The 27862-nt window shown below is 47.2% G+C and overlaps 1 protein-coding gene across 4 annotated transcripts in view; it reads right to left on the bottom strand.

Annotated features, from left to right (window-relative positions):
• Srgap3 (SLIT-ROBO Rho GTPase activating protein 3) overlaps nucleotides 1-27862 on the bottom strand; it is a 232955-nt gene that overhangs the window by 77658 nt on the left and 127435 nt on the right. For all 4 annotated transcript variants that reach the window (XM_028863879.2, XM_028863883.2, XM_028863881.2 and 1 more), the window contains exons 3-4: nucleotides 21164-21326; nucleotides 1228-1290 (exon numbers count right to left, since the gene is read on the bottom strand). In XM_028863879.2, the coding sequence (XP_028719712.1) occupies nucleotides 1228-1290; nucleotides 21164-21326 (226 nt within the window). The remainder of the gene's footprint in view (nucleotides 1-1227; nucleotides 1291-21163; nucleotides 21327-27862) is intronic.

Genomic DNA, 27862 nt, shown 5'->3' with positions numbered 1-27862 from the left:
CATGCTGGATAAGAGCTTTATTACTGAGCTACACACCCAGGCCTATCTTTACTTTTTTATTATTATATTTTATATACTATAGGACATATATATTATATATTATAAGATAAGGTGTCCAGGCTTTGCCCATACTCTGTAGCCTGGGCAGGCCTCTAACTTATAACCCTCCTGCCTCAGCTTCCTAAGTATATGGGATCAAAGGTAGGTCTATCTATCTATCTATCTATCTATCTATCTATCTATCTATCTATCTATATTGAAGCAAAGTTGGAACATACTCTCCCTATTTGATATCAGTAAAAATAAAAGTCTTATCCTAGGTCCTAGAGCTGCTAGGATCAACACTGGGCTTTCCACCTGAAGTACAAGCCCTGAGCCCAGGCTCTTAGTCCCCGATGAACCCATTGCTACCACCATGGGTATAAATATAGAAAGATAGTAATAACAAAGAGAAAGGGCTTCATGCAGCCTAGACTTATTCACATGTCACATTAGGACTTTTATAAAGAACCCCTGCATACATAAACGTAACAGTTCTACCTGGCACTTTCCCTGTTGGGCCCACTGTACCCAAGGCTATCTATGGAGCTCTCCACACTCCTCACCAAGGAAGCCAAAGTCTGTTCTTGCCCTAAAGTCTAGGCAGTGTGTTCTCCACCCCACTACCTTCCTCAGTTCTAATGCCCAACTCAAGTGGGTTAGGCCTTGGCTCCAAAGCAGGCAACAAGGTCAGCCATGGGCTAAACTGTGATGTTCTCCATCGGAAACAGGCATGCTCACTATTTCACTTCAAGTTAGTCTCAGAGCAGGGTTCCATTCTACAGACAAAGACAAGGGGACCTTGGCAAGCTATGAGCCTGTCTAAGACCACAGTCACTAAGGAGCACTCTGTCTGGAGTCTATGCCACATGACACCCAAGTCCATAGCCCTGCCCTCTGGATATGGAGCCCTCACACTGTGTTCTTCCATCCACCACTTCAGGACCTTTGTGCTCATAAGTAAGACATCCTACGTCTGGAAGATCACGTCACTCTCTCACATACTTTAACTTACTGAACACGTCTAGGACCCATTCCAAACATAAGTCATCAGACTTGGGGTCATGAGTCATTACATACCTTCGTGATGACCACCTGTCACTCCAAATTCTGACCTGCCTCCCTCCAGATATGGGTGCTAAAGACAAGAGACCCAAACAAACAGCAATGGTCCTGGGCAGAACTTACTGTGTAGAGCTCATTGGTCACCTTCAGCAGCTCCTCATGCATCTGCAGGCCAATCTCTTTGCTCTGGAATATGAAAGAACAAATGTCAGCACACAGAAATGGTCTGGTTGTCCCTTCAAGTTGCCCAAAAGAAACACACATACACCCAACCCAGTGATTTTGAAGTAGGAGACAACACCTTCTAAGGCTGTCAAGATGAAACTTTAGAGTTACCTCGTTGAGTTTTAATTATCCCTTCTCCTCAATCCAATCTATCACCATGTCCTACCTTCAAACTGCTCGTTCCTTTATACCGTGCAGTAGGAATTGGGGGTCCCCTCCCATCACCCACCTCTACTCTCCCTACTTCCCAGTAGAACCATGCATTCGGTCTGCATTTGTTCTTCCAGCCCAGTTCTCCTAGGGAACCTCATCCTAACTCCACACAGTGGATTGTTCTTGGTGCTCATATAGTCCTGGGCTGTCTTAACTAGACAGAGAAGCAGGATTTGCATGATGTAGGAGAACATTTTTAACCCTTCTACCAAGTGCAAGCAAAACTCTACACAGTCCCAGTTGGTACCAGCCGGCATATAAAGACAGAAAGAGGATGCTGCCATAGGAAGGCAGAGTAAAAGCAGCCTGGTTCCTTTCATTACTACCTGAGGGCAGTGGTGGCACACGCCTTTAATCCCAGCACTTGGGAGGCAGAGCCAGGCGGATCTCTGTGAGTTTGAGGCCAGCCTGGACTATCAAGTGAGTTCCAGGAAAGGGGCAAAGCTACACAGAGAAACCCTGTCTCTAAAAACCAAAAAAAAAAAAAAAAAAAAAAAAAAAAAAAAGTGGGGGTGGGGATTATCTGAGCACTGATTGATCCCCAACTCAGAGCCAGTCTCTAGTCTCCATCTACTTCTGTGGCTTAAGACATGCTAGCCTACATTCTCCTGCTACTGTAGTGAGAGCATCCTAATGCACACAGCCTCATCTTCCATCACCTGTTCCTAAAGAAGACATCCTCACTATAGACCCAGGGCTCTAAAGCTGCCCTTTTTGCCTAGGCTGGGGTCATATCATGGAAGCTGATAGGGCTCTGGCTTCATTCAGAGTGAAACTGGGACCCACTGAAGGCTTTTGAGTGGGAGAATAGGATGCTTAGGGTCATACCTCAGGAAGAGGAACATGTGCATAGAGTATGGACTATGGGGTGGGGTTGGGGTGGGGCTGGAAGCATGTTCTTGTATTTCCTCAAGAGAACTGTAGGCCAACATATGGGACCTGCTGAGTCTCAGCTCATCAACTCCTAGGCACCTCCCCGGAGCAGCCACAAAGTTGATGCTTGGCAGGCAGCCCTCAAAGCATCTTTATTATTATTTTTTTCTTTTTTAGCTAGGGCTGGTTAGGGAAGGGAAATATTCCCAATTATAGTTCCAAATACTACTGAGTAATGAGCCCAAACCAAACATTCCACCAGGGACAGGAGGCCAAAACCAAGAAGATCTTCAATGGGTCACCACACCCATACCTTAGGGACTCAAGTGACAACATATTAGGCCTCATTGCCCACATATTTTGCATTATTTTCATGCCTACAAAGGACACTGGATGGAAGGCAGTTCCTTCACATACAAGGTTGGGCCAGAGAAGGCTCAACCATCCCAGTCTTGCCTTTCTGACATACTGACAGTAACCTGAAGCTAGCCAGTCACAAGGGCCAGCCACCATGAAGCAGGTGTCCCCAGACTCTTTCTCCTCAAAAGCTAATCCCACCTAAATTTCCTTTGGGACAACTAACTCTTCTTCTGGAACACATTCCTATGAATGGATGATGGGATGATGGGCAGGCTGCCTGCCTCTTCCAAGGAACAATCCCTACCTTTAGCCTGAAGTTGTGACCACCACAATCATTTCTAGGCTTTGCCAAATGTCCTGGCAGCTAAAATCATTTCTCAGCAAAATACTGTCTTAGTCAAGGCCTCCAAGCAGCAGCTTCTTTGGCCTGCAGGCATATTTTGCTTGGCCACTTGGTGCTTCTAGAAAGTCTGAACGCTTTTCCGGCATTTAACAATCAAGATAGTTCCCTCATAAGCTCCAATGTTCAGCTACTCTGGAAAGACTAGATGGCCCTGTGTCAAGTATGGCAGTCTTATGCCTTCTGGCTCTCCATGGGGCCCAGGGCCTCCGTTCATCAGGCCATGACCTCAGCTTGGCCCATAGAGATATTTCCATTTATGATTCAGAAACCAGAAGTCATTTCAGAAAGGTGTGTCCATCTGCACCTCCAGGTGCTCATGAGGATGGCAGCTGCAGGGCCAGGGCATCTAGGATGAGAATGGACCTTCCAGCCAGCATTCATCCCACTCTCAGGTGCATCCAACTCACAGCCCATGGGCTGCATACACTCCAGGGTAGCTATGAATCCAATGTAGCATAAAACTATAAATTTGCTTAACCCATTAAGGGATTTCTTTTTGGGATTTGTTTCTTCTGTAACTCAACTGTGTAGTTTCTCAGTCCTGAATTTTGTATATAACCACATTGTGTGGCTGTGTCAAAAGGTTGGACACTCCTAGTAGGATCTTCTGAAGAGTGTGGTTGCTAAAACCCAGCCTCATGGCTCTGCAGGGGACCCCAGCACCATGACCCGTGTGGATTCACAGTGCCCTAAGCCCTTGCTTGAGTCTACGCTGTCTCTCCAGTTCCACCCTAGCTTTGGATCCATTCACACCTGCATGGAATATCTAGTAGAGACCAGCCTCTACCAGGCACCGCAGACAAGGCTGAGTCGAAAAGAAAGCCCTGCTTTCAAGCAGTATTTAGCAACAGCATTCATGAACATCTTCGATTTGCTCGATACTATTCAGAGTCCCTTCTAAGTACTGTCTAATTTAAACCTTTAAGGTAGCTACGACTATTATCCCCTTTGACACATGGGGAGAATTAGAGGTTCAGAAGGACTGAGCATCTTGCCCAAGATGGCGTACCCGGAAAATGGCAGAGCCCAGAATCAGTTTTTGGTTGGTCTGGCTCAAAAGCCTGGTCTGTTTCTTCAGGACTCAGTGCAACATGAGGACACACAGATGAAAAGCAGCCACAAGTTCAGGCCACAAGCAGGTGGGAAGGAGGCCAATGCCACAGGACACTGCCTATGTCTCTGATGTCCCTTCTCTATCTGCTCAGGTTTGCCAGGCCCCACCCTCAAAGAAAGTCTGCTCCCTTTTTTTGTTGTTGTTCCAATTGCTTTTCCATCCCTCCTCCTAAGAGAACATGAGATGTGTGTGGACTGGTCTGTGCCTGGCTGATCCACTGGACATGGGCTGGCTATGACAGGGTGACCTGGAAACTTGTCTCAGGGATGGGATCACAGAAAGAATTGTGGCCCAGGTTGAACCAAGAAGCTTCTTCCTTGGGGGAATTTTCTGTGAAATGTTGCTCACAGAGACTTGCATACAAGAGGAGCTCTATAAATGCTCACAGATACTCTCATGGGTGCAGTTTAAAGTTAGAGAGAAATAAAAGATGGCCATTTTTATCTTTCTTTGTCAAAATAAGCAAACATTAACTTACATCAACATGAGATGAAATGACAGAGATTCTCACAGTTCGTGAGTGAAATCAATTCCATTGCTATGAAGATCTTGCCATGTGTGACTTGATTTGGTTTTTAATGCATGGCTAATTATGTTTTTTGGGAGAAACCCTTACGACTTTATTATAGAACTGAGATGTAGCTCAGAGGTGGAATAAGTGCTTAGTATGCAGAGGATCTGGGTTCAGTCTCCAGTACCACACCCAAAAATAAAACCCCCCAAAATAGGCCTGCCTTAATATACACCCTAGGACTTTACGAGCTACATTTGAAAAGCTCTGTTCTTAAGGAGTCTGTTAACATCCCCATCTAACTAAGTCAAAGACGGGTCATTTCTAACACTAATATCATCATCTATATCTCCTAACTTTGGAGTGTTCATCTCCACCCAAACCATGCTGAAAGCTAACCCTCAAAGCCATGTGGGAATAATATTGAAGGTAGTTAGGATTGGTCAAGGTTGGGAGGATGGGGCCCCCATAATGGGATTAGTGGCATTGCACAAAAAGAGAGATCTCAGGGAGCCGCCTACGCTGTCTCACCTTGGGGTTCTGCAGTCTCCACCAGCAAGGAGGCCTTCACTAGTTATCCTCCAACCTTGGACTTCCAACCTTCAGAACTGTGAGCACAGCAAACCTAAACTCTTTATAAATGACCTACTCGGAATCTTTCAGTTATAGCAACAACACAAACAGACTAGGACAATATCTAAAACTAGCACGGCCTAATTGTGTTGAGTGAGGTCTCACCTAAGCCCCAAAGACAACAATCGCCTGTTCTCTCTCACATGCAGATCCTAGCTTTGATCCTTTTCTGTGTGTTTAACCTACAATACCACAGGTGGAAGCCAGGAAACTAGAAACAGGCCATCAGATATGAGTGCACGCTTCTAGGGAGAGGGGATAGTAAAATACAGGCAAAATGAAAGGGAAAAGGAGGAACACTGGGAGGTTCGAGGAAAGGTCCGTGTGGAGGGGGGTGGGAGGATGCGGGAATGAGGCACTGGCCGAGGGCTTAACCAAAATGAAGGGTGCATGGAAAAAGGAAACATGGAAACCTACAACCTCATAACTCAAGAAAACAATTTCAATTAGCACAGGAAAGAGAACACAAGTGTCATAAAAGGAGACAAAAGAAACCCCTGAGTAGAGAAAGGGGAATTGAGGAGAGGAGAGCTTAGGGGATGGGTTAGCCAAAAGTAAGGATCCATGAAAAAGCCCTAATATGCATTTGTTAAGGGAGTTTGAACACAAGGACCCTACATGGGTGGACAGTGCTGCTTCTACAATATATGAGCTATTAAATGAAAATCTCAGTGCCAAGCATGGGCTACCTCTCCACAAGTTATTAGTCAGGAAGGTCCCAAAGGCTCCAAGACAACACAGCCATTGCCACTGCCCTTGGCTGTCCACCAGAACTACATGGTTAGATCATACTGCTGAAGACATCATTCACTTTAGGAGAAATAGAGAAATAGAGAAATCAACGTCAAAGTGACCAGGAAATGCTCCCTGCTGGCTAACTTACGTGGTAACAGAAGGTGCTATGTAAGTTGAGGGGAGTGCAAAAAAACTAGCAATGGTCTTACTCAGCACAGGACCCTGCATGCTGCAATACTCACCTGCTGGAAATGTGTGCTTATTAGTGCAATAGGGATATGATGGGTCCAGGGATAAAGTCTTCTGACTGAACTGAGACCAGCTCCATGGGAGGGATTTTGCGCTTGGTGCTGTGCATCTGATTAAAAGTCCACGAGAGGAGATCACAGAGCCTAAGGAACAGCCTACTGTTGCTGTTTTGCTAAATGATCCTGCTGTCAAGCTGCATTCCAAATATTTCTGTTGACACCCACAGATCTGTGCTGCCCTCCACTTTGGTTACAGGGCTTCTTTGCCCGGGGGTTAATGCAGAGACTCATAACTGGTCAAGGCACCAAGTATGAGTAACTGTGAGTGCTCACCTATGGATGGGTGCCCCTGAACACAGCTTTGTAGATGGGTCTTGAGTCACCTATAGCAAGGCTCTATGTGTTGTTGTCTCCCCCTTAGAACATCTTCCTCAGCCTGGTTCCCACCCTGACCTTAGATAATCTTCTTCTACCTGCTACTAGTTGACTTTTCCCTGGTCGTGACCACCCTCAGGGTTCTTCTTCTCTCAGAACTAACTCTGCTTCCTGCTGCTGCAGCTCCCAATGGGATCATTCCTGTTTCGGCAGCAAACCTGGCTTCAAGTCTACCCCCACCTCCTCCTCCTCCTCTTCCTCCAACTCAACCATGGTTCTCAGTCTCTCCTGAGGACCTTTTTGAGCCTGAAAGCTTCCTTTTCAGAGCTGCTACAACAATAACTGATCTGAGGGTACCCACAGATTCCTTACAGCTCTGCAAAGGCCCCATAGGCTCCTGGAGTTGAGCTTGCTTCCCAGCTGGTGACACTGTTAGGGAAGGTTGTGAAGCCCAAGGAGGCAGAACCTTGCTAGAGGAAGTGGGGCATTGGGAGTGGGTCTTAGAGTATTGTAAACTAGCACCACTTCCTGTCTGCTCTCTGCTTCCTAAGTCTGGTCCAATGTGACCCCTGCCTTATACCGATGCCGCCATACCTTCTGCACCATGACAGACTGTATCCCATCCCCAGCTGTAAGCCAGAGGAAACCCCTCTCTTAGGTGGCTTCTTGGTGGGTATTTGGTCACAGGGATGAGAAAGTAACTAACATAGCTATGAAAGAGTGACCGACGTGGTCAGGATAGAAGTGTCCAGATCTCTAGTACTGCTACTACTACTATTAACCACAATGCCTGCTATCATCACTCACAACAGTGTTTAGTGCTCTCACTAGGAATGGCATTTACCATTGTAGAAAATGACAGTACTAGCTACTGTTTCTGGGCCACCTGTGTTATGCTGAGCACCACACTAACTGCTTTCTCAGCTGATGCCTGTGTGAGCCTAGATCAGCCCTTTGGGGCACTGATACAGACTCCCCCCCCCTTTGAAGAGCAGGATGCAGAGGCTCAATAAAGGGACATCATTTGCCCACTGTTACTGAAATAATAACAGCATTCTCAGCTGTTCCAGTCTACTGCCCCAGTTTTTCTGTTTGTTTGTTTGTTTGTGGAAATATTTAAAAATAATACTAGCACATGGATGTCCCTCTGCCTTGCTCTAGAAAGCACACCAATATTTACAAATCTCTGCTTCAGATCATTGTAAATACCAAATAACATCCAGCCCTCAGTACCAGATTGTAGACTCAGTTGTCAGCAGTAACTAAGTTCCTGCCCAATCCCTGGCCTCCCTGCAAGCAGAGATGGTGTAGAATGCTGGGCTGTATCTCTGTGGGCATAGAACTTGCCAGAAGTAATCTTTCTTGACTATGTCCTGATGGTGGATGACAATTTTCCATTTTCTTTTCTTTTTTCTGCTAGAATCTCTTACAGATGAGAAACTAATGCCTGAGAGTGGGAGAGCTTCCTGTCCTGGGAGTAGGCAAGACAAATTTCTGATGAAAGCCTCCAGCTCCTCAGTTCTGAGTTGGGTGTTTTCTCCCTCTCAGTGCTAACTTCAAGCCTATGGATGCTCTTGGGTTTATTTTCTTCATTCAAAACTCTCTCCATCATGTATTACCACTAAGTCACTGACCTAAGACATTGCTTTAACTTCCCATCACTTTCCAACATGATCTTCTGTTTGCTTACATTGTTTGTGGACAGGAGAAGAATGAGAATTGCACTAGCATTTCAAAAATGCCTTTACATTTGTGTTCACTCATCTATTCACCACCTGTCACCCATTCACCCATCCACTTATCCACCCACTTATCTATACAACCAACCATTCACCCACCCACCCACCCATTCATCCATGCACCTAACCATCCATCTACCCATTCACCTACAAATCCACTCATCCATCCACCCACTCACCACATTTTCACCCTCCCACTCATCCATTCATCCACCCAGCTACACATCCACATTTTCACCCACCCACTCATTCATCCACCTACCAACTCATCCATCCACCCACCACTTTCACCCACCCACTCATCCATCCACCCACCATTTTCACCCATCCACTCATCCATCCTTCGACTCACCTACACATCTACCTATCTATCCATCCACCCACTCACCTACATATCCACTCATTCAACCTCACATCTACTCGTCCTTCCTTTCCATTTTTATATCATCTTCCCTAATCCTGGCTCTGAGAATATTCTACTACTAGATTACATGTAATAAACATAGCAGCATGTAACTTTCCCCCTTTTGGTAACATGGAAAATTAGTCACTCTTTAGCATGACACCGAACACTTCACTAGTGAGACAGAATTCTTAGATGAATGAAGCTCAGTTAAGAAGTTCCAGCGGCTCTCTGACGTCTAGAAAATACAACCCAAACCTCTCTGGTGGAGACATTCAAGAGCTTTCCTGACCCAGCTTGCCCTTACTGATTTCCACCCTTACTTCAAAATCCCAAATACTTAAAACATGCAGAAAGCAGAGAACACATTACTTGAGTTTAATAATTATTAAGACGTGGGCCATTCTTTTTCCTTTGAAACTACTTTAGGAAGTAAACTGTTACAGAGACCGTTGAAGTCTTTGGGTCTTTCCCAAGACAGGAGAAGTCCTTGGGGTCCTTCCTCCCTCTCATTCCTCAATGACTGTCCTATGGCCGGTGTGTCTGCTTACAGGTCTACAGCCACCTGGCCTTATTGCAGACAGGGAATAAAAACATACAATTTTTACCCGGAATCCACATTTTACTAAATCGCTGCTCTGTGTTCAAAGGAGACTGTTGAGACTGACTCTAGCTCACGCTGGCTTCAAACTCAACATCCCTTCTGTGCAGTCCTCTCAAGAGCTGGAATTAGAGGGCTGCACCACAATGCCAAAAAAATAAATAATAATAATAATAATAATACTTGACCCTCCTTTTCGTACTTGACACCATATTTTCAAGTTTTATCCAAATCGATATTAGCAGATGCAGATTTATACTGTTCTAGCATGTGACTGCCTGTAGCTTACTTAATGAACCATTCACTTAATGGGCACCAGATCCCCTGGAGCCGGAGTTACAGAGGGTCGTGAGCCACCTTGTAGGTGCTGAGAACCAAACCCAAGTGCTCTGCAAGAGCAGCCCGTGCTCTTAGCCTCAGAGCCATCTCTCCAGTCCACAAAACAGATGCTTAACAAGGAATAATCTAGACCAGGGTGAATGGTGGGCATGTCTGTGAGGCATTGTCCTGATTGCTCATTGCCCCAGGCCCCTGTGGGCAGCACATTTCCTAGGCAGGGGCCTAAATGGTTTAAGATGAAGGAAGCTAGCAAGCCAGCAGCATGGATCCCCACCTTCTACCTGTTCTTGACTGTGATGTGACTGTGGGGGTTCCTGTCTTGATTTCTTTGAAACTACAGACTTTAATATTGAGCCAAAATTAAACTATTTATAGAAAACATCTCCATACAAAGTTGTGTGTGCAAATGGCTTAGAACATTTTCAGGTTATACTTAAAAGTGGAATTGCTTGGTTGCAGAACCTGTAATTCTTCCTCCATTAATATTAGATAATTTATATCCTCCAGTGATAATAGGCAATTTACATTCCTATGACAATCCCTGACACTTTACGCTCTGGTCCCCACCAGGGACTGCTTCATTAGTCCACCCAGCAACAAGTTGTGTCTCACCCATCCTGTGATCACCAGGATGAGCGTTCTTTTTTATTTTTTAGTATTGCAGTTACATCTTCTATGACCTGAGCAGTTGTATCTCTTACCCACATTCCTACCAGGCTGTTTGCTCTTTTTTTTTATGTGTGTATAAAAGCTCATTTTATTTTCTGGGTATTAAAATTTTATTAATTTTATAAAATTTTATTAATTATAAAATTAATTATTTTATAATTCTATGAAGACCAAATATCATCTCCTTGTCTCAAATGTATTTTGTCTATCAATCTCTTAATTCATGTTTGTTATTGTATGGACAGTTTTTAAAATTATATAATAGAATTTACTAATATTTTTCTTTTGGAATATATATTAATTTTTTTTAATTTGGGGTGTTGGAGAGACGGCTCAGCAGGTAGGAGCACATACTGCTCTTACAGAGGACCCAAGTTTGGTTCCCAACACCCACAACTCCCTGTAAACTCAGAACCAGGAGATCTGACACCCTCTTTTGGACTCCACAGGCACTGGCATGTGTATGCATCACAAATCTCTCTCTCTCTCTCTCTCTCTCTCTCTTTCTCTCTCTCTCTCTCTCTCTCTCTCTCTCTCTCTCTCTCTCTCTCTCTCTCTCACACACACACACACACACACACACACAATCTCCCAATCTCCAACATTTTCTTCCCATCAAGTTTTTCTGTTTATCTCTAACTTATCTGAAATACACTTTGGGGGAATAACATACAGGCTTTGTGAGATGGGGGTCGTGTGTAAAAATGTAGGCATGCCTGTGCACGTGCGTGTGATATGTAGTGTGTGTGCAGAATCTGTTTCTAGGAAGAAAAAGACAGCAACCAGTTGAAACTACTCATCTGCTAAACTGTCGTCCTTTCTCTTCTCTTCGTCACACTACGGCTGTGGACCAAGTTCCCATGTGCTGAGGGCCTGTTTGCTCTTCAACTCTGCTCTGTCCCATTTCACTTCTGTAGCCACGCTCTAGGACTACTGGCTATATCACTTTAGAGGAAGTATCAATATTTGATAAGTCCAATGCCCAACACACACACACACACACACACACACACACACACACACACACACACACACGCACGCACCTGAATTTCTCTTTTTAACTATGGAATGATTTTTTTTTTTTTTTTTTTTTTTGGTTTTTCGAGACAGGGTTTCTCTGTGTAGCTTTGCGCCTCTCCTGGAGCTCACTTGGTAGCCCAGGCTAGCCTCGAACTCACAGAGATTCGCCTGGCTCTGCCTCCCGAGTGCTGGGATTAAAGGCATGCGCCACCAACGCCCGGCCTATGGAATGATTTTTAAATTTATTTTATGCATATGAGTGTTTTGCCTGCTGTATATATGTATATATATCCCATGCATGCCTGATGCCCTCAGAGGTCTGAAGAGGATGTTGGATTTCCTAAAACTGGAATCACAGATGGTCATGAGCCACTGTGTGGGTGCTGGGAACTGAATCTACATCCCTTGTAAGAATAGGAAGTGGTCCTAACTGCTGAGCTGTATCTCCAGCCCAAACCATAATAAAGCTAGAAATTTAAAATAATATATAAAAATAAAAATATTTGAAATGGCCAGGTATGGTGGCTTATATCTTTAATCTAGCATTTGGGAGACAGAGGCTGACAGATTTCTGTGAGTAAGGGAAGCCAACTCTGGGCCAGCTAGGGATATGTAGTAAGACCCTGCCTCACAAATTGTGGTAGTTTGATTTTATTTGGCCCCATAAGCTCATAGGGAGTGGCACTATTAGGAAGTGTGGCCTTGTTGTAGGATGTGTAGTCTCGTTGGAGGAGGTTGGATGATACAAGCCTTTAATCTAGACCTTAAGGCTAGAGGGCACATCCTTATGCGGGGCCACACCTTCTGTTGGAAGTGTGTCACTGTTGGAAGGGGGTGAGCTTTGAGGCCTCTGTCTCACACTTCCTCCTAGGAAATGCTGTCCACAGACACCATGGTTGAAGAAGCAGTTTGCCTAAGCATGCACACACCCCCTTCTGGAGACAGCCCACAAGCAATAATTAATCAGCACAAGGGCCCAACCTCTAGGCATAACTCAGCAGGGGCGTCTCTCACTTCTTCATGACTCCACCACACACTTGGCCCTGATGCCTCCTGCTCCCCATCCTTTTTCTCCTGCAGGTGGGACCCCAACCTGCACTGTGTCTCCATCTGAGAGTCAGCTTCCCAGGGAAGCCAAGCTGGGATCGACTCTAACCATCAAGGTTCACCGCAGCACTGAATCCTCAGCATCATGCCTTCCTTGAACCTCCCTCTGAAGGAACTTGGGGAGGGATGACCCCCTCCCCGCTGCTTCCAATCCATCATTTCTTTGTATCTACCTCGACTTCTATAGTACTCTGTGAGCTCCACAAAGGAGGGCATCATGTTTAAATTGTTTGTCCTGTTCATCACCTGTCTCTCCCGCTGAGCTGGATGTATCTGAAGTAAAACTACAGCCTCTACCTTCTTGGGTTTCCTCATCTGTAAAATGGGACGATGGCAGCATCTTCCTCCCAGACTTGAAGAATTCAGTGCACACAGAATGCTTAGGGCTTTGCACAGAAGAAGCACTCACTACTGGTTTCTTTGCTACAATTGCTTATCTGCCGTCAAACCAGCACTAGCGTGCGTGTGTTGAATGAGTAGGAAAGGCTGCTGAGGCCTGCTTCACAGGCTGTCTCCCTGGGAGATGGTGGAGACCGGCTGAGGTCCCTCATCTCTTTGTTCTCCCCGCCCCAGTGCAGACCTCACCGCTGGACCCTCCAGCATGCAAACCCTCACTCTCTCCTGCAAGGAAAAAAAAAATGAAAAATAAACTTGGCTTTGAATCCAAGGCCATGGCTGCTTTTGATCTCTGTTACAAAGCAAAGCAATTATTGGACACAAAAGCCCTGATTTATTTATGAAATGCGATGGACATCTTCGAGGCGGGGATGAGAAAACTCACTGAAGACCAAGTCCTTGTTGCCACACAGTGAATGGCTGCTTTCAAACACAGGCCCCCCAAATGCCCTCTCGTCTCTGCTAAGAGTCTCTCCTCATTAGCGCTTCTTCCAGAATGCTGCAGCTTCCAACAATCAAATTCACATCACGGCCAGGGCAAGTAATTAAATTCTACAGGCGTCGGAGTGCAGAATAATGGATGGCTATTGTGAAGGGAGCCGGAGGAAACAGAACGAGGCTGCAAATGGGGTGGGCTTCAGTACCCAGTCTCAGAGCAGTCAGGGGTAAAGAGGCAGGAGTGTGACACACAGTGACCCTCCCAGCTGGTGTACTGAATGGGGCTCGATTCAGAGCTGGGTCAAATACCTGGGTTTGGGGAAGACTATTTCCCTAGCAGACACGGGCCTTCGGTTTCCTTAATTGCAAAACAAGGAGGCTACCCTGGAAGTCCTTCCCACACGTGTTTCCACAATCAGCTGAGAACTGGTTAGAAATGCAGATTCTCAGGCCACATTCTAGACCTACTGGGTCAGCAGCTGTGATTGTGGAGCAATCTGCTCCTAACACATCTCTGGGGGACTCACTGGCAGATAATGTTTAAGGGTGAAACCACAAACTCCAAGGCAGGCAAGGCTGCGTAGAGGAAATAAAGGAGTCAGGACAACATTCTGGACAACATTAGGGAGGCCGGGCAGCAGAAAGCTCGGCTTGGTTTGGTTTGGGTTGGGGCTTGGTGAGACAGGGTCTCTAGAGCTCAGGCTTGTCTAAAACTACTATGTAGCTAAGGCTGGCCTTGAACCCCTGATTCTCCTGCCCCCATCTCCCAAGTGCTGGGATTATAAGCAAGTGCCACCACACCTGGTGTGAAATCTCCAAGTTTTAAAATGTTGGATCTTCATGCAGTGGTTCTCAAACTGTGGGTTGTGACCCCTCTGGGGGTCAAACAACCCTTTCACAGGGGTCGCCTGAGACCACCAGAAAACACAGATGGTTGGTTACATTACGATTCATAACAGTAGCAAAACTACAGTTATGAAGTACCAACCAAAATAATTTATGGTTGGGGGTCACCCCAACCTGAGGAACTGCATTAAAGGGTCGCAGTGTTAGTGGGGGGTTGAGTACCACTGCCTAAATGTAACACCCAAGCAGGTTATGTTTAAGAGCTGAATTCGCCTCAGACTGCTGTCTGCACCTCACTTCTGATGTGCCTCTGACCTCCATCAGGACCCATCTGTTCTGTCTCCTGAGCTCCTGCCTTGCCCCAGAGCTCCCAACCCCCTTCCCTCACCTGGCAGACTCATATTTACCCTTTAACACCCTCACGGTTAACTCACTCTCAAGTCTCAGTCCCACTTTCTACATCCCAACAGAAACGACTGAAAACAGAGCCAACAAACTGTCACTAGAAGGCGTATGGGTTACTTTTCTGTGGCTGTGATAAAACACCAGCACCGAGGCAACTGCTCAAAGAAAGGGTTTAATTGGGCTTATGGTTCCAGGGGGTTCGAGGCTGTGATGGTAGAGCGGACGCACAGTGGCAGAAACGGCTGAGAGGTCTCATCTCCAACCACAAAGAGGAGGCAGAGAAAAGGAGCCTTTTGAAACCTCAAAGCCTGGCCCCAGTTCCATCCCTCCTCCAGTAAGGCCACACTTCCAGATCCTTTTCAAACAGCTACTAAATGGGGACCAATTCTCCCAATATAGTGTAACAGGCCCCCAGACCTTAGCACAGCTGACTCCATGATGGAAGTACCTACCATTCAGGCTGTAAAACTCATTACACAGACAGCATCTGCCAAAACTAAAACAAAGGCCTAATCCATCAAAGTCCACAGTTCTGGGAAAGTCTCTAAATGGACTAACCTTGCTTTTTAGCTTTCTGTGATTCTGCTTCTGGCTAACTGTTCTTGTTAAGTGAAGTATGTCAACCCAGAACATGATTTTGTGCTCAAAAGCTCATCCTGAGAAAGGCCCAATGCTACACTGGGATCCTGAGCACCCAGTGTAGTCACGGGCCAGCTAACAAAGACTTTGGCTTAAACCCATGTCCAAGCAGTCTTCTCTGGTGAATACCCCACAACAACAGGAGACGTCTCGTTCAAATCACCACAGAAGGTAACACATGCAAGGACAACATGAAGACTTCATGACATGGGCCTTCCCCACAGAGGAGGAGTTCATGCCTCTTGAGAAAACTTCCTTCTTACTGCCTGAAAAATCATTCAACTAACTTACCAGAATCTAATAAGATGAAGTTTTAAAGAGACAGACATGGGGGCAGGTGTGCAATTCAGGTCAGATTTTAAAAGCTGATGCAAAAGCAAAAATATCTGGAGGTTTCCGCTGAGACATGAGTGTCAATCATGAGCTGAGACAGCCACCAGAAAGGCAAGCATTTTCTTTCTTGGTGCTATTAGAGTTGAAGTGTTTGAGACAGCCCTCTCCACTCCAAGCTGGTCAATCCTTCCTCCTGCATGCTTCTCACCATGAACGACTACAGGTCAGAGAAAACTCAAGAGTAACCCCCGGTGAGCAGCTTCCAGGGAGATCACAAAGCAAACCATAGAGATGATCCAAGTGAGCGGGAATGTGCGTCTCCAGGCAGCAAAGACCTGGGTGGGCCACCTTGATTACAGTCTCCACGCAGCAAACAGGTTTCTGCACTTATAGGATATTTGTGGCCCTCAAGAAGCCAAGAGCAGAAAACTTATTCTATTCCATTTCTGCACTGAAGGACCGTCCATTGAGCACAGCTGTCCCCAGACACAATGGGCAATCCTGAGAGGTAAGGCACACCCTTTGTTGAGGGACACCTCGTTAAACATGATAAAAGGACTGGAGAGTCCAGGGGACATCTATTATCTCTTTCCTCTCATAAGGACACCCCAACTTTTCTTGGGGAGCCACCCTCACCCATCCTCGGCCCTGTGGATCGGCAGAGTTGAGCACCTCCTCCTCCAGAGGTGGGCATCTTCCCTACACTTAGGTGAGAGAGCTTCCTCACCACAGGGCCAGTGTCAGGGGTGATCACATGTCTGTGCTGGACCAATCAGTGCTTAGAAGATCTAATGGTCGATTAAAAGCAGCTCAGATTCAAGCCTGGAGCTGCTGGGAGCCACCTGGTCCTAGAAGTGGAACAAACTGAGAAAAGGCTCTTCATCAGACCTCTCCCCTGAAAACTGGGAAACAGACACCACAGCCATAGAGCAGAAATAGAGACTATTATCTGAAAATAATCTTTGTGTCCCTAGAAGCACCCCCATGCCGCCAGCCAAAGGCATCTTGAAAAAGCTGAAAAGCCTTTTCCCCCTTCAAGCAGGGGGAACTGTGTTTCTGTTGTCCACAGCCACAGGTCCTGACCATTTCAGACTACCTCCGAGATCTCATTCAGTTCCACTCCGCTCTGTCTGAGCCAGACCCCTCCCCTTAAAGCCAGCCACCTCCGGGAGCTTCGGAATGCCTTTCCCTAGTGCTGGGGACCGAATGATGAGCTAGTCATGCACACTGGTCAAGTGTTCAGTCTCTGACTATTTCTGTTACCGAACTGGGGAGGGGTACCAAAATCTGTGCCCAAGTCCGGTCCAGCAACCAATAAACCAATAAAAAGAGCAAAAAAAAAAAAAAAAAGATTTATTTAATGTCACATTGAGAAGAGGGACAAAGAGTTACAGAAAAACCCTCAAGTCCATCTTTGGGGTCCTGAAGTGAGATGGGAGTTTAAACAGAGGGCCAAGGATGTGCACATCTAACATGTCCCAGTCAAGGTGTGGTCCCACCAGTGACTCATCTTTGTCTGGAATTCACTCTCATCCTGAGAGGTTCTGACAAGTTGTTAGAACTATGGGAAGTATCTTACAGGGAGACAAGTATACACACACACACACAAATATACGCATGCACACACGTACTCAGGGTCTCACTACGTTGACCTGGTTAGTCTGTGGCCTGAGCTGGCCTTGAACTTATGATGAACTCAATGATGAATCAGTCTCCAGAGCAGCTGGATGACGGAGCTGCACCTCTGAGAGACACGAGCTTCCGGAATTTGCAATGCTGCCACTTCTCCGTAAAACAGAGTCCCCGTGGGCTAGGGAGCGGCTCGGTGGTTAAGAGCACATTCTGCTCTTGCAGAGGACCCAGGTTCAGTTCCCAGCACCCACGTTACTTCTCACAAACGCGTGTAAGTCCCATTCCAGAGGATCCAATGCCCTCTTCTGCCCTCCACGGGCACTGCACACACATGGTACACTTACACACATGTAGACTACACATGTATGCACATAAAAATAAAAAAATAACCAAACCAAACAACCAAATGAAGCCCAGACTCCATGAAAAGGAGAGCAGAGAATGATTAAAGTGTGAGAATCAAGTGAGGCAGTTAATGATCTGGGAGGAGACGGCCGGCAGGGCAACTATTTCAGGCCCACAGCAACCATCCCTGGCCTCCTGACTGCCAGAGTTAGACTGGGTGGGTGGTCAGGAAACAGCCCATCAAGCACTAGGACCCCAAGTTGGCCACATGCTTCCATGCGAGGGACCCCTAACAAGCTTCCATTTCTTGAGTATGTTCTGAGTGCCACACCTGATGTTGGCACTTGGCATGCCTTTGTTCTTCCAAGCGGTCCCCAGTGTAGGTAGGCATTGTACCAGACCCATTTCCCAGATGAGAAGACTGAGGCTTAAAGCGATTGGCCAGGGTAGTCAGTGAAGCAGTACAGAGACAAACTTTAAAAGCCCTGCCTCACTGATGGTGAGGGGCTAAAACCACATTTAGGTTCTCCTTGGAGCTGCATAAAATGGAGTGTACCCCCGTCATTTGCCCAGGACTTAGTCCTGAAGTGGTTGAGAGAAATATAAGAATTCCCCCTCTCTAAGGGGCATGGGGCTCGGCTCCGAGTTATAGATAATGTGGGCACAACAAAGGACCCTCACTGGGCTACGTCAGCCAGGCACACTTGTCCCGACACTCTCCCAGCCCACAGGGGCCAGGTCACTTCCTTTGTTCTACAGGACGGGCCTGGTAACAAGGCAGCCAGGAGCTCAGCTGTGGACATTTTTCATTATTTTCCGCCCTGTTAACCTCCATCACAAGTCAGGCTGCTGTCAGGCTAAATGAGAACTGCAAAGATTTATCTCACTTGTCCCAGGGCTCAGCGCAGGAAAAAAAGAGCCTTCGTGTCCTGAAGGCCTTGACGACCCTTTCTCTCTGAGTCATTCCCACCCAGGAAAAGGCTGTGATGGCAGCATCGGGCGGGGCCCACACCAGGATCAGGACTCGGAACCAGCAGACAGCTAAAGCTTGTCATCGGGCCTCGGTGAAGCACTGTGGGATTTTTTTTTTTTTGGGGGGCACTGTATTTACCTTTCTAATTATGTTTGCTTATGCAAATATTAAACTCAGACCACATTTCATAAACACAGCATCAAGAAGAAACCAGAAGTGTTTCGTGTGGTGGGAGGCCATGAGGCGGCAACAACAGCTCTTCTGTAGACGCCGTCCTCGAAATGGAGGAGCCAAGCACAGACCTCAGAAGGACGGTTCTACTTCAGGTCACCAGCTTGGGCCCTTCCTTGTGGGTCTAGCAACCCTGGTCACCAGATCACTACGTTGGTACCCGGGAAGCAGAGCTGAGCTACACGGAGGACCAATCACTGCTGTCCTAGGGTCACAGCCAGCTTCCACAGAGCAAGGCCAGGCTAGCCTGTGCTGCCACCCCCTCACCAGGGTGTTTCTACCCATTTCACAAGTGAGGAAACTGAGGCACAGGTTTAAGTCACAAGCCTGAAGATATACAGGACACATGGGGCTTTAAAGGGAGAGTACCAGGATCATTTTCTTTCTAAAATATTAAGGAATTTAGTCTCCTGCTGAGCTGCTCCCCCCTCTGGAACAGCTTGTCTGACCTTCACGCAGGCCCCCAGAGACAGCCGATTTCAGCCTCATTCAGCAGCCTAAGAAGGTTCAGTGACACACCCATTTCACAGAAAATCCAGTTCCCCACCCATTGACACAGGGCCTCCATTGTGCCAGGCATTGTGTCGGAAGCTTGGGACAAAGGCTTCAGAAAATCAACGGCTCTCTTCACCCTCGGCTACTGGATATTTCCCGGTAAAACCTTCCTTTCAGCACTGGAGTATTCCACCAAAGCTTTAAAAGTAAACCAGCTTTTGCCAGGCAGTGGTGGTGCAAGCCTTTAATCCCAGCACTCGGGAGGCAGAGGCAGGTGGATCGCTGTGAGTTCAAGGCCAGCCTGGTCTACAGAGTGAGTTCCAGGAAAGGCGCAAAGCTACACAGAGAAACCCTGTCTTGAAAAACCAAAAAAAAAAAAAAAAAAGTAAACCAGCTTTTGACCTATTCTCATTGTGGAAACTGATCCTAAGTAACAACAGATGTGGGGAAGTGTGGTGATATTTATGTATCAAATAAAGATTGCCTGAGGATCAGAGGACAGAGCCAGCCACTAGATTAAACATAGAGGTCAGGCAGTGGTGGCACACACCTTTAATCCTCGCACTCAGGAGGCAGAGATCTGTCTGGATCTGTGAGTTCAAAGCCACCCTGAACTACATGAGATTGACTCAGTCTAGGAGAGAAATAGAGCCAGTCAGTGGTGGCACAGACCTTTAATCCCAGCACTTGAGATCTCATGCCTTTGCTACCAGTATCTGGAAAGCACATAGGCCATTAATCCCAGCACTAGGAAGGAAGTAATGGCTGGGTGGAGAAAGGCATATAAGGCATGAGGAGACAGGAACTAGGCCTTTTGGCTGAGGACTCAGAGGCATTCAGTCTGAGGATTCATGGAGACAGGATCGGCTGAGGAGTTGGCGAGGTAAGAAGTGACTGTTCCTTTATTTCCTCTGATCTTTCAGCATTTACCCCAATATCTGGCTCTGGGTTTTTTATTATAAGACCATTTAGGATTCGTATAACAGGAAGAGCTCACAGTGAGGCTTTTTGTAACAATAAAATAATGGCATTTACCAAAGTGTTCAATAGAAAGAGACCAGGTACGTAGGTCAGCAAAATGCTGTGCCGTCATTCAAAACAGAAGCAAATTTTCAATGTGGGAAATTTCTGACAGAGAGCATTACCTAAGTTTGGTAGGTGACATAAGTAGGCAGTAATATCAAATATACAGTATAATCTTACACAGGGGAAAATGTGTATGCATTCTAGAAAGTGTACATATTACAGGCACTCACAGGAAATATATTTATATAAGTATACATAATGAAATTTCTAGCATTTCAAAGTGATTGACTGATAAGATTGCTGTTGATTTAAATTTTGGTGCCCATGTCCCACCTCCATCTTTCCAGATTGCCTATGGTATATGTATACTACACACCTAACTGTGTAAGTTTTGACTCCATCTTTCCAGATTGCCTATGGTATATGTATACTACACACCTAACTGTGTAAGTTTTGACTCCATCTTTCCAGATTGCCTGTGGTACATGTACACTACACACTTAGCTATGTAAAGGTTTTTACTCTTGTGTCCACAGGTGCTAAAGTGCCTGAGTACACACTGTCATACAGAGGTCAAATTTGGGCTGGAGAGTATAGTGAACCCCTCTACCCCCTGTATCATTCAACACCTGCCTTTCTGGTCCCTTGTCCCCAAAATACATCTCACCCTGATGGTAGAATATTGTCATGGCCAGTCTGGGAAAGAGACCTGGGGCAAATAGGGCAGCTCACCTTTTTGAAGAGTCTGATGACATCCTCACTGATCTGGGAAAGGCGGACGATGACGTTGTTCATGAAGATGTCATTGAGGGTGGCATGGTCTCGGCTCTCCCGCCGGGTCTGATGCAGTACCAGATACCAACAGTTCACGGGTGAGAGGAGGTATTGATCCTTCCTGTGGGAACCAAGATGGCTCAGGTTGGCTTCATGTCAGTTCACATGGTCACCCACCTTTGATCCTCACAGTCACTTTCAAAGTCAATCTTATTACACTTTTTACAACTATGGAAACAGGCCAGAGGACTAAAGTGATATTCCATGGTTATAAAGTAGTTCTAGAGCTAGACTTTGGGCCACTGACTCTGTCTCTGTCCTGGGCGATCTATGCCTCCCTTGAATGCAGCACTTGCCACATTCTCTTCCCTCTCCTGGGAAGAATCCATCTCAATGGGGCTGAGAAATTCTACAGAGATTGCTCTGAAATATTTCATGGTTTCTAGGTCTATGCAGTGGAAAAAACAAAAAGATACTTCCTCTCCACTAACCTGTCTCCACTAACCCACAGAGTCCCCTGGGTTACTGACACCTTTGTCCTTCCCTGGGGAGCTCCTGACCTCCTAGAAACCAGTGTGACAATGATGATGCTTGAAAGAGCTGGTGAGTGTCGGCCTGAAGGGTTCAGGTTCCACATGTGGGAGGAGGGGCAAAGGAAGAATACCTACAGGACAAACATGCCTTTGTCCTAGAGTGGCTGATGGATTCTCAGACCGATTCTAGCTGGACATTGTGCTAAAATGGGATGTCACGCTGTGACCCCCTGAAAACATATCAGAAATGCATGCTCCAGCCTTGCAGAATCAGAAGCACTGGGGTTGGGCCTGGCAAGCTGGGTTTTAAGAAGCCCTCCTGGGCACTCTGATGTGAGCTGAAGTCTGAGGATCTCTGATCTGTGTATCACTGCTTCCCAAGCTAATGAAATAATAATCATTCTCCTGTCTCTACTTTTCCAAAGATCCCTCTGTGGGGCTCAGGAAAAGATGTACATACTCTTCTCTAAGAAGAAAGGTAAATAAAACCCTAAACTCAAATGCTATTGATGACCCCATCTTGACACACGGCACACCTGAGCTGGGGTTCTTAATCTTCAAGCCCCAATCTTTCTCTTATTGTGCTTTCTAGTGTGAAAAGAAATATTGGAAACGAGGCCCACCACTAGCTCCAGAGTACCCCAATTCTGCCTTGTTGTCCTGAATGAGGGGCTCCTTAGGGAGCTGGCTAAGTAAGGAAAGGCAGCCGCTGAGTCAGTAATGGTGAGGAAGATAACTGCTGATTCCCTCTATGACTGCACCTCCTCACCAGGGCCCACTAGAAGTGTTATGGAGAACAGCCCCATGGACTTCTGGGATGTTTCTCTCTCACCATCCCCCACACCCCCCACCCCCCTGCTCCTGGAATTTGAGAAGGTAAAAGAAGAAGATCCATTTAACTTCAAGGAGTTTTTTGTTTTTTGTTTTTTCTTCTATCACCAAATGAGCTGAAAATCTAGGTAGCAAGTATTTGGGAGAAGAGAATTTGAGATAGAGGCAGTGGTCAGACTGGCAGCACTGGCTTCACTTGGGAAAAACCGGAAATACACATTGTCAGGGTGAAATACGCAAGAAGATACAACACTAAAGAGTCATCCTTTGCTGAGACACTGGAAAGATCTGGAATGTTAAAATTCAGCCCAAGCTGAGTTCCCTGGGCATTGATTGCACAGAAGGTCGTGAGTGGGCTGTGTTCTTCCACAGGCGACTGTAATACAGATTCTGCCTTGAAGGGGCTCCCTGTCAAGAGGTTGAGACCAGAGAAAAAAGAAAGGAAAAGAATTAAAGAGGGAGACCATGTGGGTCAATAATGCAGCTGCCCAGAGCATCATTTGCCGGAGTTCCAGGAGGCACAGCCATGCTCCTCCTATGCACTTGGACTCCAGCCCCTTCCTTTCCATGGCAGGCTCTTCCTGCTGGGACCTGCACACCTTGCCCTCCTTGCTGCCTGGACCACACTAGCAGCCCCTTCTTCCCTGGCTCCTCCTCTACTTCCTGTAGTGGAGCTCAAAGGACAGTTCCCCTTCCGAGAGCAGTCCCTGACCATGTGCTCCGACAGCCGTTCTCAAGCGTCCTCGCTGGCCTGTGACACTGGCATTGAAGAGGAGTTTGTTGGAAGTACAAACCATCATGAGCACTGACCAGAAACCCTGGAGTTTGGCCGGGCACCCGGGCTTCACACGCCCTCCTGGGGATTCTGACACATGTGGTGACTCTGAGAACTATGCTTACGTTCAACTTGAATGTCTCCCAGTGGCCCATGTGTTAAATGCTTGCTTCCCAGTGTGGTGCTGTTAGGAGATGGGGGAATCTTTAAGTCTTTAGTTCACTGAAAGCGCAGCTTCATGTGACCCCAGCCCCTCCTCTTCCCCTCCTCCACTTCCTGGCCATGAGGTTATCAGCCCTGCCATACCATGAATTCACACCACACCATAATGTGCTATGCCCTACAAACACACACACACACACACACACACACACACACACACACACACACACACACACACAGGAGACCTGAAAGCCCAATTGTAGACTAACACCTACAAGACTGTGAGCAAAAAACAAAAAACCTTTTCTCTTAGAAATTGCCTGTCTCATAGAAGTCCTTGCAGTTACAGAAGGCTGCCTAATCTATTCTGCCTTTAATTTCTATGTCCCACCTCTCACCTTCCTGACGGCTCTCAGAGAGCAGATACTGTTTCTGTCGTAATCACTGTTCAGGGCCCAGCAAAGTGGCAAGCGTGGAGGAGATGCTGTGGTAGTGTGACGCTTGAGAAAAGACTTCATTTGTGCTGGGATTTTAAGGATGGATATGGGGTTTCCAATCAGAAGTGTGTGTGTGCGTGTGTGTGTGTGTGTGTGTGTGTGTGTGTGTGTGTGTGTGTGTGTGTAAAAGAGAGAAAAACAGACTGACTGAATAACTAATTATCCCTGAATTCTGAGACTACTCCTGGGGGATTGTTGGAAATGAGACTGAGAAACAGGATGGAGTCTTGATTGTAGCAGGTGGGGAGTGTCAGGTGTGGAGTGTGTCGGGTGTGGAGTGTCGGGTGTGGAGTGTGTCAGGTGTGGAGTGTGTCAGGTGTGGAGCGTGTCAGGAGGTTAGATAGGTGGGTGGAGAGATGGACAGAAGATGAAGATGATGAGTGCATAGATGGATGAGCAGGTAGGTGGGTGAGTGTGAACATTAATATAAGGCAGAGTAGCACTCGTGAAGGAATCTTAGTTCAGTCAAGGGGAGCTGGTGAATGCTGGGTGGTAGCACTGGGACCTGAAGTCTAGACAAACACTCCTCGGCAGGGCGCATTTCATCCTGAAGAGCTGCTGGAAAGAGGAGCGGTAGAGAACGGTGATTGGAAGAGCTGGCTTCCGGAGATCTTCCGTTGGGAGGAAGCCAATGGCAGGCTAAGAGGAGGGCTGCAGGGAAAGAATTGGTTCGGGCAGAGAACACATCCCGTCCCGCTTCCTGCTACTTCCTGGGTGGTGATGGAGGGAGAGGATTAGAGGAGAGATGCCATAATTAAGCTGTTGCTGAAACTGCTGCAGGGGCTTAGCTCAATCTGAGATGCAAGAATTGAACAGCATCTGGGGAATTAAATGTGTAAAAATTATGGGCGTTTCAGAGGAAAGCAAAAAGGCAAGTGATTTTGAAAGGACTTGGAAATGCTAGATTGACTTTAATGATGGCCTTTAATTGGGCTGCCTGGCCAGAGCAAAATGGTAACAGGCAGAGGAAAAGGACAGAACCTGTGGGCCAGGAGGTGGCACAGCCCAAGCCGGGGCTGAGGAAGAATGTAGGAGGGAGAAGGGAGGAGCAGAAAGGGGGGGAGGAGGAGAAGGAGGGGAGATACAGCAGCTAAAGTGTTGAAGAGAGGTCCGGGGTTCCTTCAGGCTTCCACTCATTGTCTCTGTGGGTACACTCATTTGCACATGTGTTCACATGTGTGGGTGCACGCATTTTGCACATGTACACATGGACTAGTTCATCCAGGTGCTGTGTGTGTGGAAGCTCAAATTCTCTGGTGAGCCTCCGCATGAGCCTTCTACTTTTAAGTAAGGAAGATGCATGGGAGACAGGAGACAGTGCTGTAGCCTCATTAATTGTATCCATGGGAGAGAGGCTGCAGAGCCTCCCCATACCAGACCCGGAAGTAAGGTGGCCATTGCTGTCTTCTTTCCGATAGCACTTTCTAGACTGGGGGTCAAAGGCTGCAGTGGACATGCCCAGAGCAGAGCCTTCTGGGTGGAGAACTATTACCTAAGGGTCAGCAAAAAGGAGAAAAGAGCATGCTGGCGGGCTGCAGGCAGCTTAGGGACACCCCCCCCCCCCCCCGCATGATGCTCTGGAGTGAGACCCAGAGTAACAAATGTGGTTGGGGAATATGGTAGAGGCCAATAGCAAAGGGCCTTTAAGTACTGTTAAAGAGTTTGAAGTCATCAGGGAGCAATAGAAGGGTCTAGAGCAGCGGTTCTCAACCTCCCTAACGCGCTGCGACCCCTTAATACAATTCCTCATGTTGTGGTGACCCCCAGCCATAAAGTTATTTCCACTGCTACTTCATAAATGTAATTTTGCTACTGTGGTGAATTGTAATGTAAATACCTGTGTTTTCTGAAGGTCTTGGGTGAATCCTCCGAAAGGGTTGTTTTCCCCCAAAGGGGTCGTGACCCACAGGTTGAGAACCCCTGATCTAGAGCAAAGGCGTAAAGGAGTCAAAGTGTTTTTTTTTCTGCTTTGGGACCCAGGGAGGACAGGGGCAACGTCCAGGGACCAAGAGAGAAGTTGAAGGACTCAGTGCCTGGGTATTGGCTGAACCCCAACTGAGAAGGGTGGGGGCCAAGGACGAAGACTCCAGGACAGCATCCATATTCTGGCTGGGCACCCAGGGAAGCAGAAGTGGCTTTGGGGGAATGAATAAAAGGTTAGAGGTTTGGCTGGGAGGGGAACAATGTCTCCCCCAGAGAGTTTGACAAAGCTGAAGTCCGAGAGGCAACTCTCCTGACTCCCATGACTAGGAACAAGGAAGGGACAGGCAAGGCCAGCGAGCCATGTGTGCCTTCCAAGCAGATACCCACCTGAAGCTCCACCCAGCACGGAAACAGCCAGCTCTGCCTTCCCATCCCCTCCCTGCCCTGTTTGCACTCACATGTGTGGGCCACAGCTCACACAGACAAAGAGCTGGACATGGAGGCGTGAATGAAGAATGTCCTCCAACAGCTCCTCTATCTGAACCCCTGGTCCCTGGCTAGGGAGGTGCAGCCTTGCTGGAGGAAGGACATCCCTGGGGACAGGTTTGGGGGTTTACAGTCTCATCCCACTTACAGTTCTCACTCTTTGCTTTATGTTTGTGGTTAAAGTTATGATCGCTCAGCTTTCTGCCACGGCTGTCTGCTGCCATACCTTCTCAGCCATTATGGCCTCCCTTTTGGAACCATAAGCTGACAAAATAATTTTTTTCTTCCATAGGTTGCTTTTGATCATGGTGTTTATCACAGCAACCAAAAGCAACTAATATGCCAGGTGGGCTACCCATAGCCAAGAGTTAGAGCTAGTCCTTCTGTAGAAGGCTGGCATCTGTGACAATGGTACCAGGCCCTCACTACCTCACTGGGCCACCAGTAAGAGCCACTAAGGTGAAACAGAAAGATACCTGGACCTGGGTGTGGTGCTCTCCTATGTCTTCCTTCTAGCAATGTGACAATACACAGGTCACCCACGCTTGTGGCCTTGCTACTCAAACCATGCCACTAAACTCCAGAAAAGGGTTCCCTGGTCACTCTTCAGTGGCTCATCTGTGCAATGCCTTTATGATGTGCATTCTGTAGGGTCGGGTTCCAAGATGACCACGAGCACATGTGTGGCCCCGTTCCCCACACAGTAGACAGTGTGCTGGGGGAAGACAGACTCACTGGAGGCATCTCGGGTGTGTCTAGAATTAAATTGGCAGAAAGTGCTAGAGTAAAGGGGCATACTGTGCCATGAGAGCCCAGAGCAAGGGACTTGAGGCCTGATTGTGAGGTTCACTGAAGTGTCTACGAGGAAGGAGTAGGCAAGGTGGACTTCTAAGAAGAATTAGAGGGGCCCCAGGGAAAGTACTAGAAGAGCGGCCTCTCTTAGGGGCAGGGAATTTGGTGCATGTATTTAAGGGACTAAGTAAAGACCAGCGTGGATGAAGCCTAGGAATCAAGATGGCTAGGGTAGCACTGGGCGGTGGTAGCACACGTCTTTAATCCCAGCACTCAGGAGACAGAGCCAGGCAGATCTCTGTGAGTTCAAGGCCAGCCTCGTCTACAGAGCAAGACCCAGGACAGACACTAAAACTACACAGAGAAACCCTGTCTCTCAAAAAACAAAAACAAACAAACAAACAAAAAAGATGGGTAGGATAAGAATGATGTATCATGAGGCTGGGGGCCCTGGAGTGCTGGACCCTGGGGTGCCTGCTCTCTCGTCCCATGTACCATCTGCATTACCCTGGGACTGCAGAAAACAACATCCGGAGCACAGACGACAGATCCGGATGGAGGTCCTCAGGAAACTCTGCTTCCACCCTCCTTCTCCTGGGGTCACCTGTTCTTTTTCAAAAGGGTCCCTGGGCCTGATACCTAGCCCACTCTGCTACCT

This window comes from Peromyscus leucopus, chromosome 3, assembly GCF_004664715.2.
Source record: "Peromyscus leucopus breed LL Stock chromosome 3, UCI_PerLeu_2.1, whole genome shotgun sequence".
NCBI classification, from domain to species: domain Eukaryota; kingdom Metazoa; phylum Chordata; class Mammalia; order Rodentia; family Cricetidae; genus Peromyscus; species Peromyscus leucopus.
The sequence above is the reverse complement of the archived record's forward strand: the minus strand, read 5'-3'. Positions and strand labels throughout refer to the sequence as shown.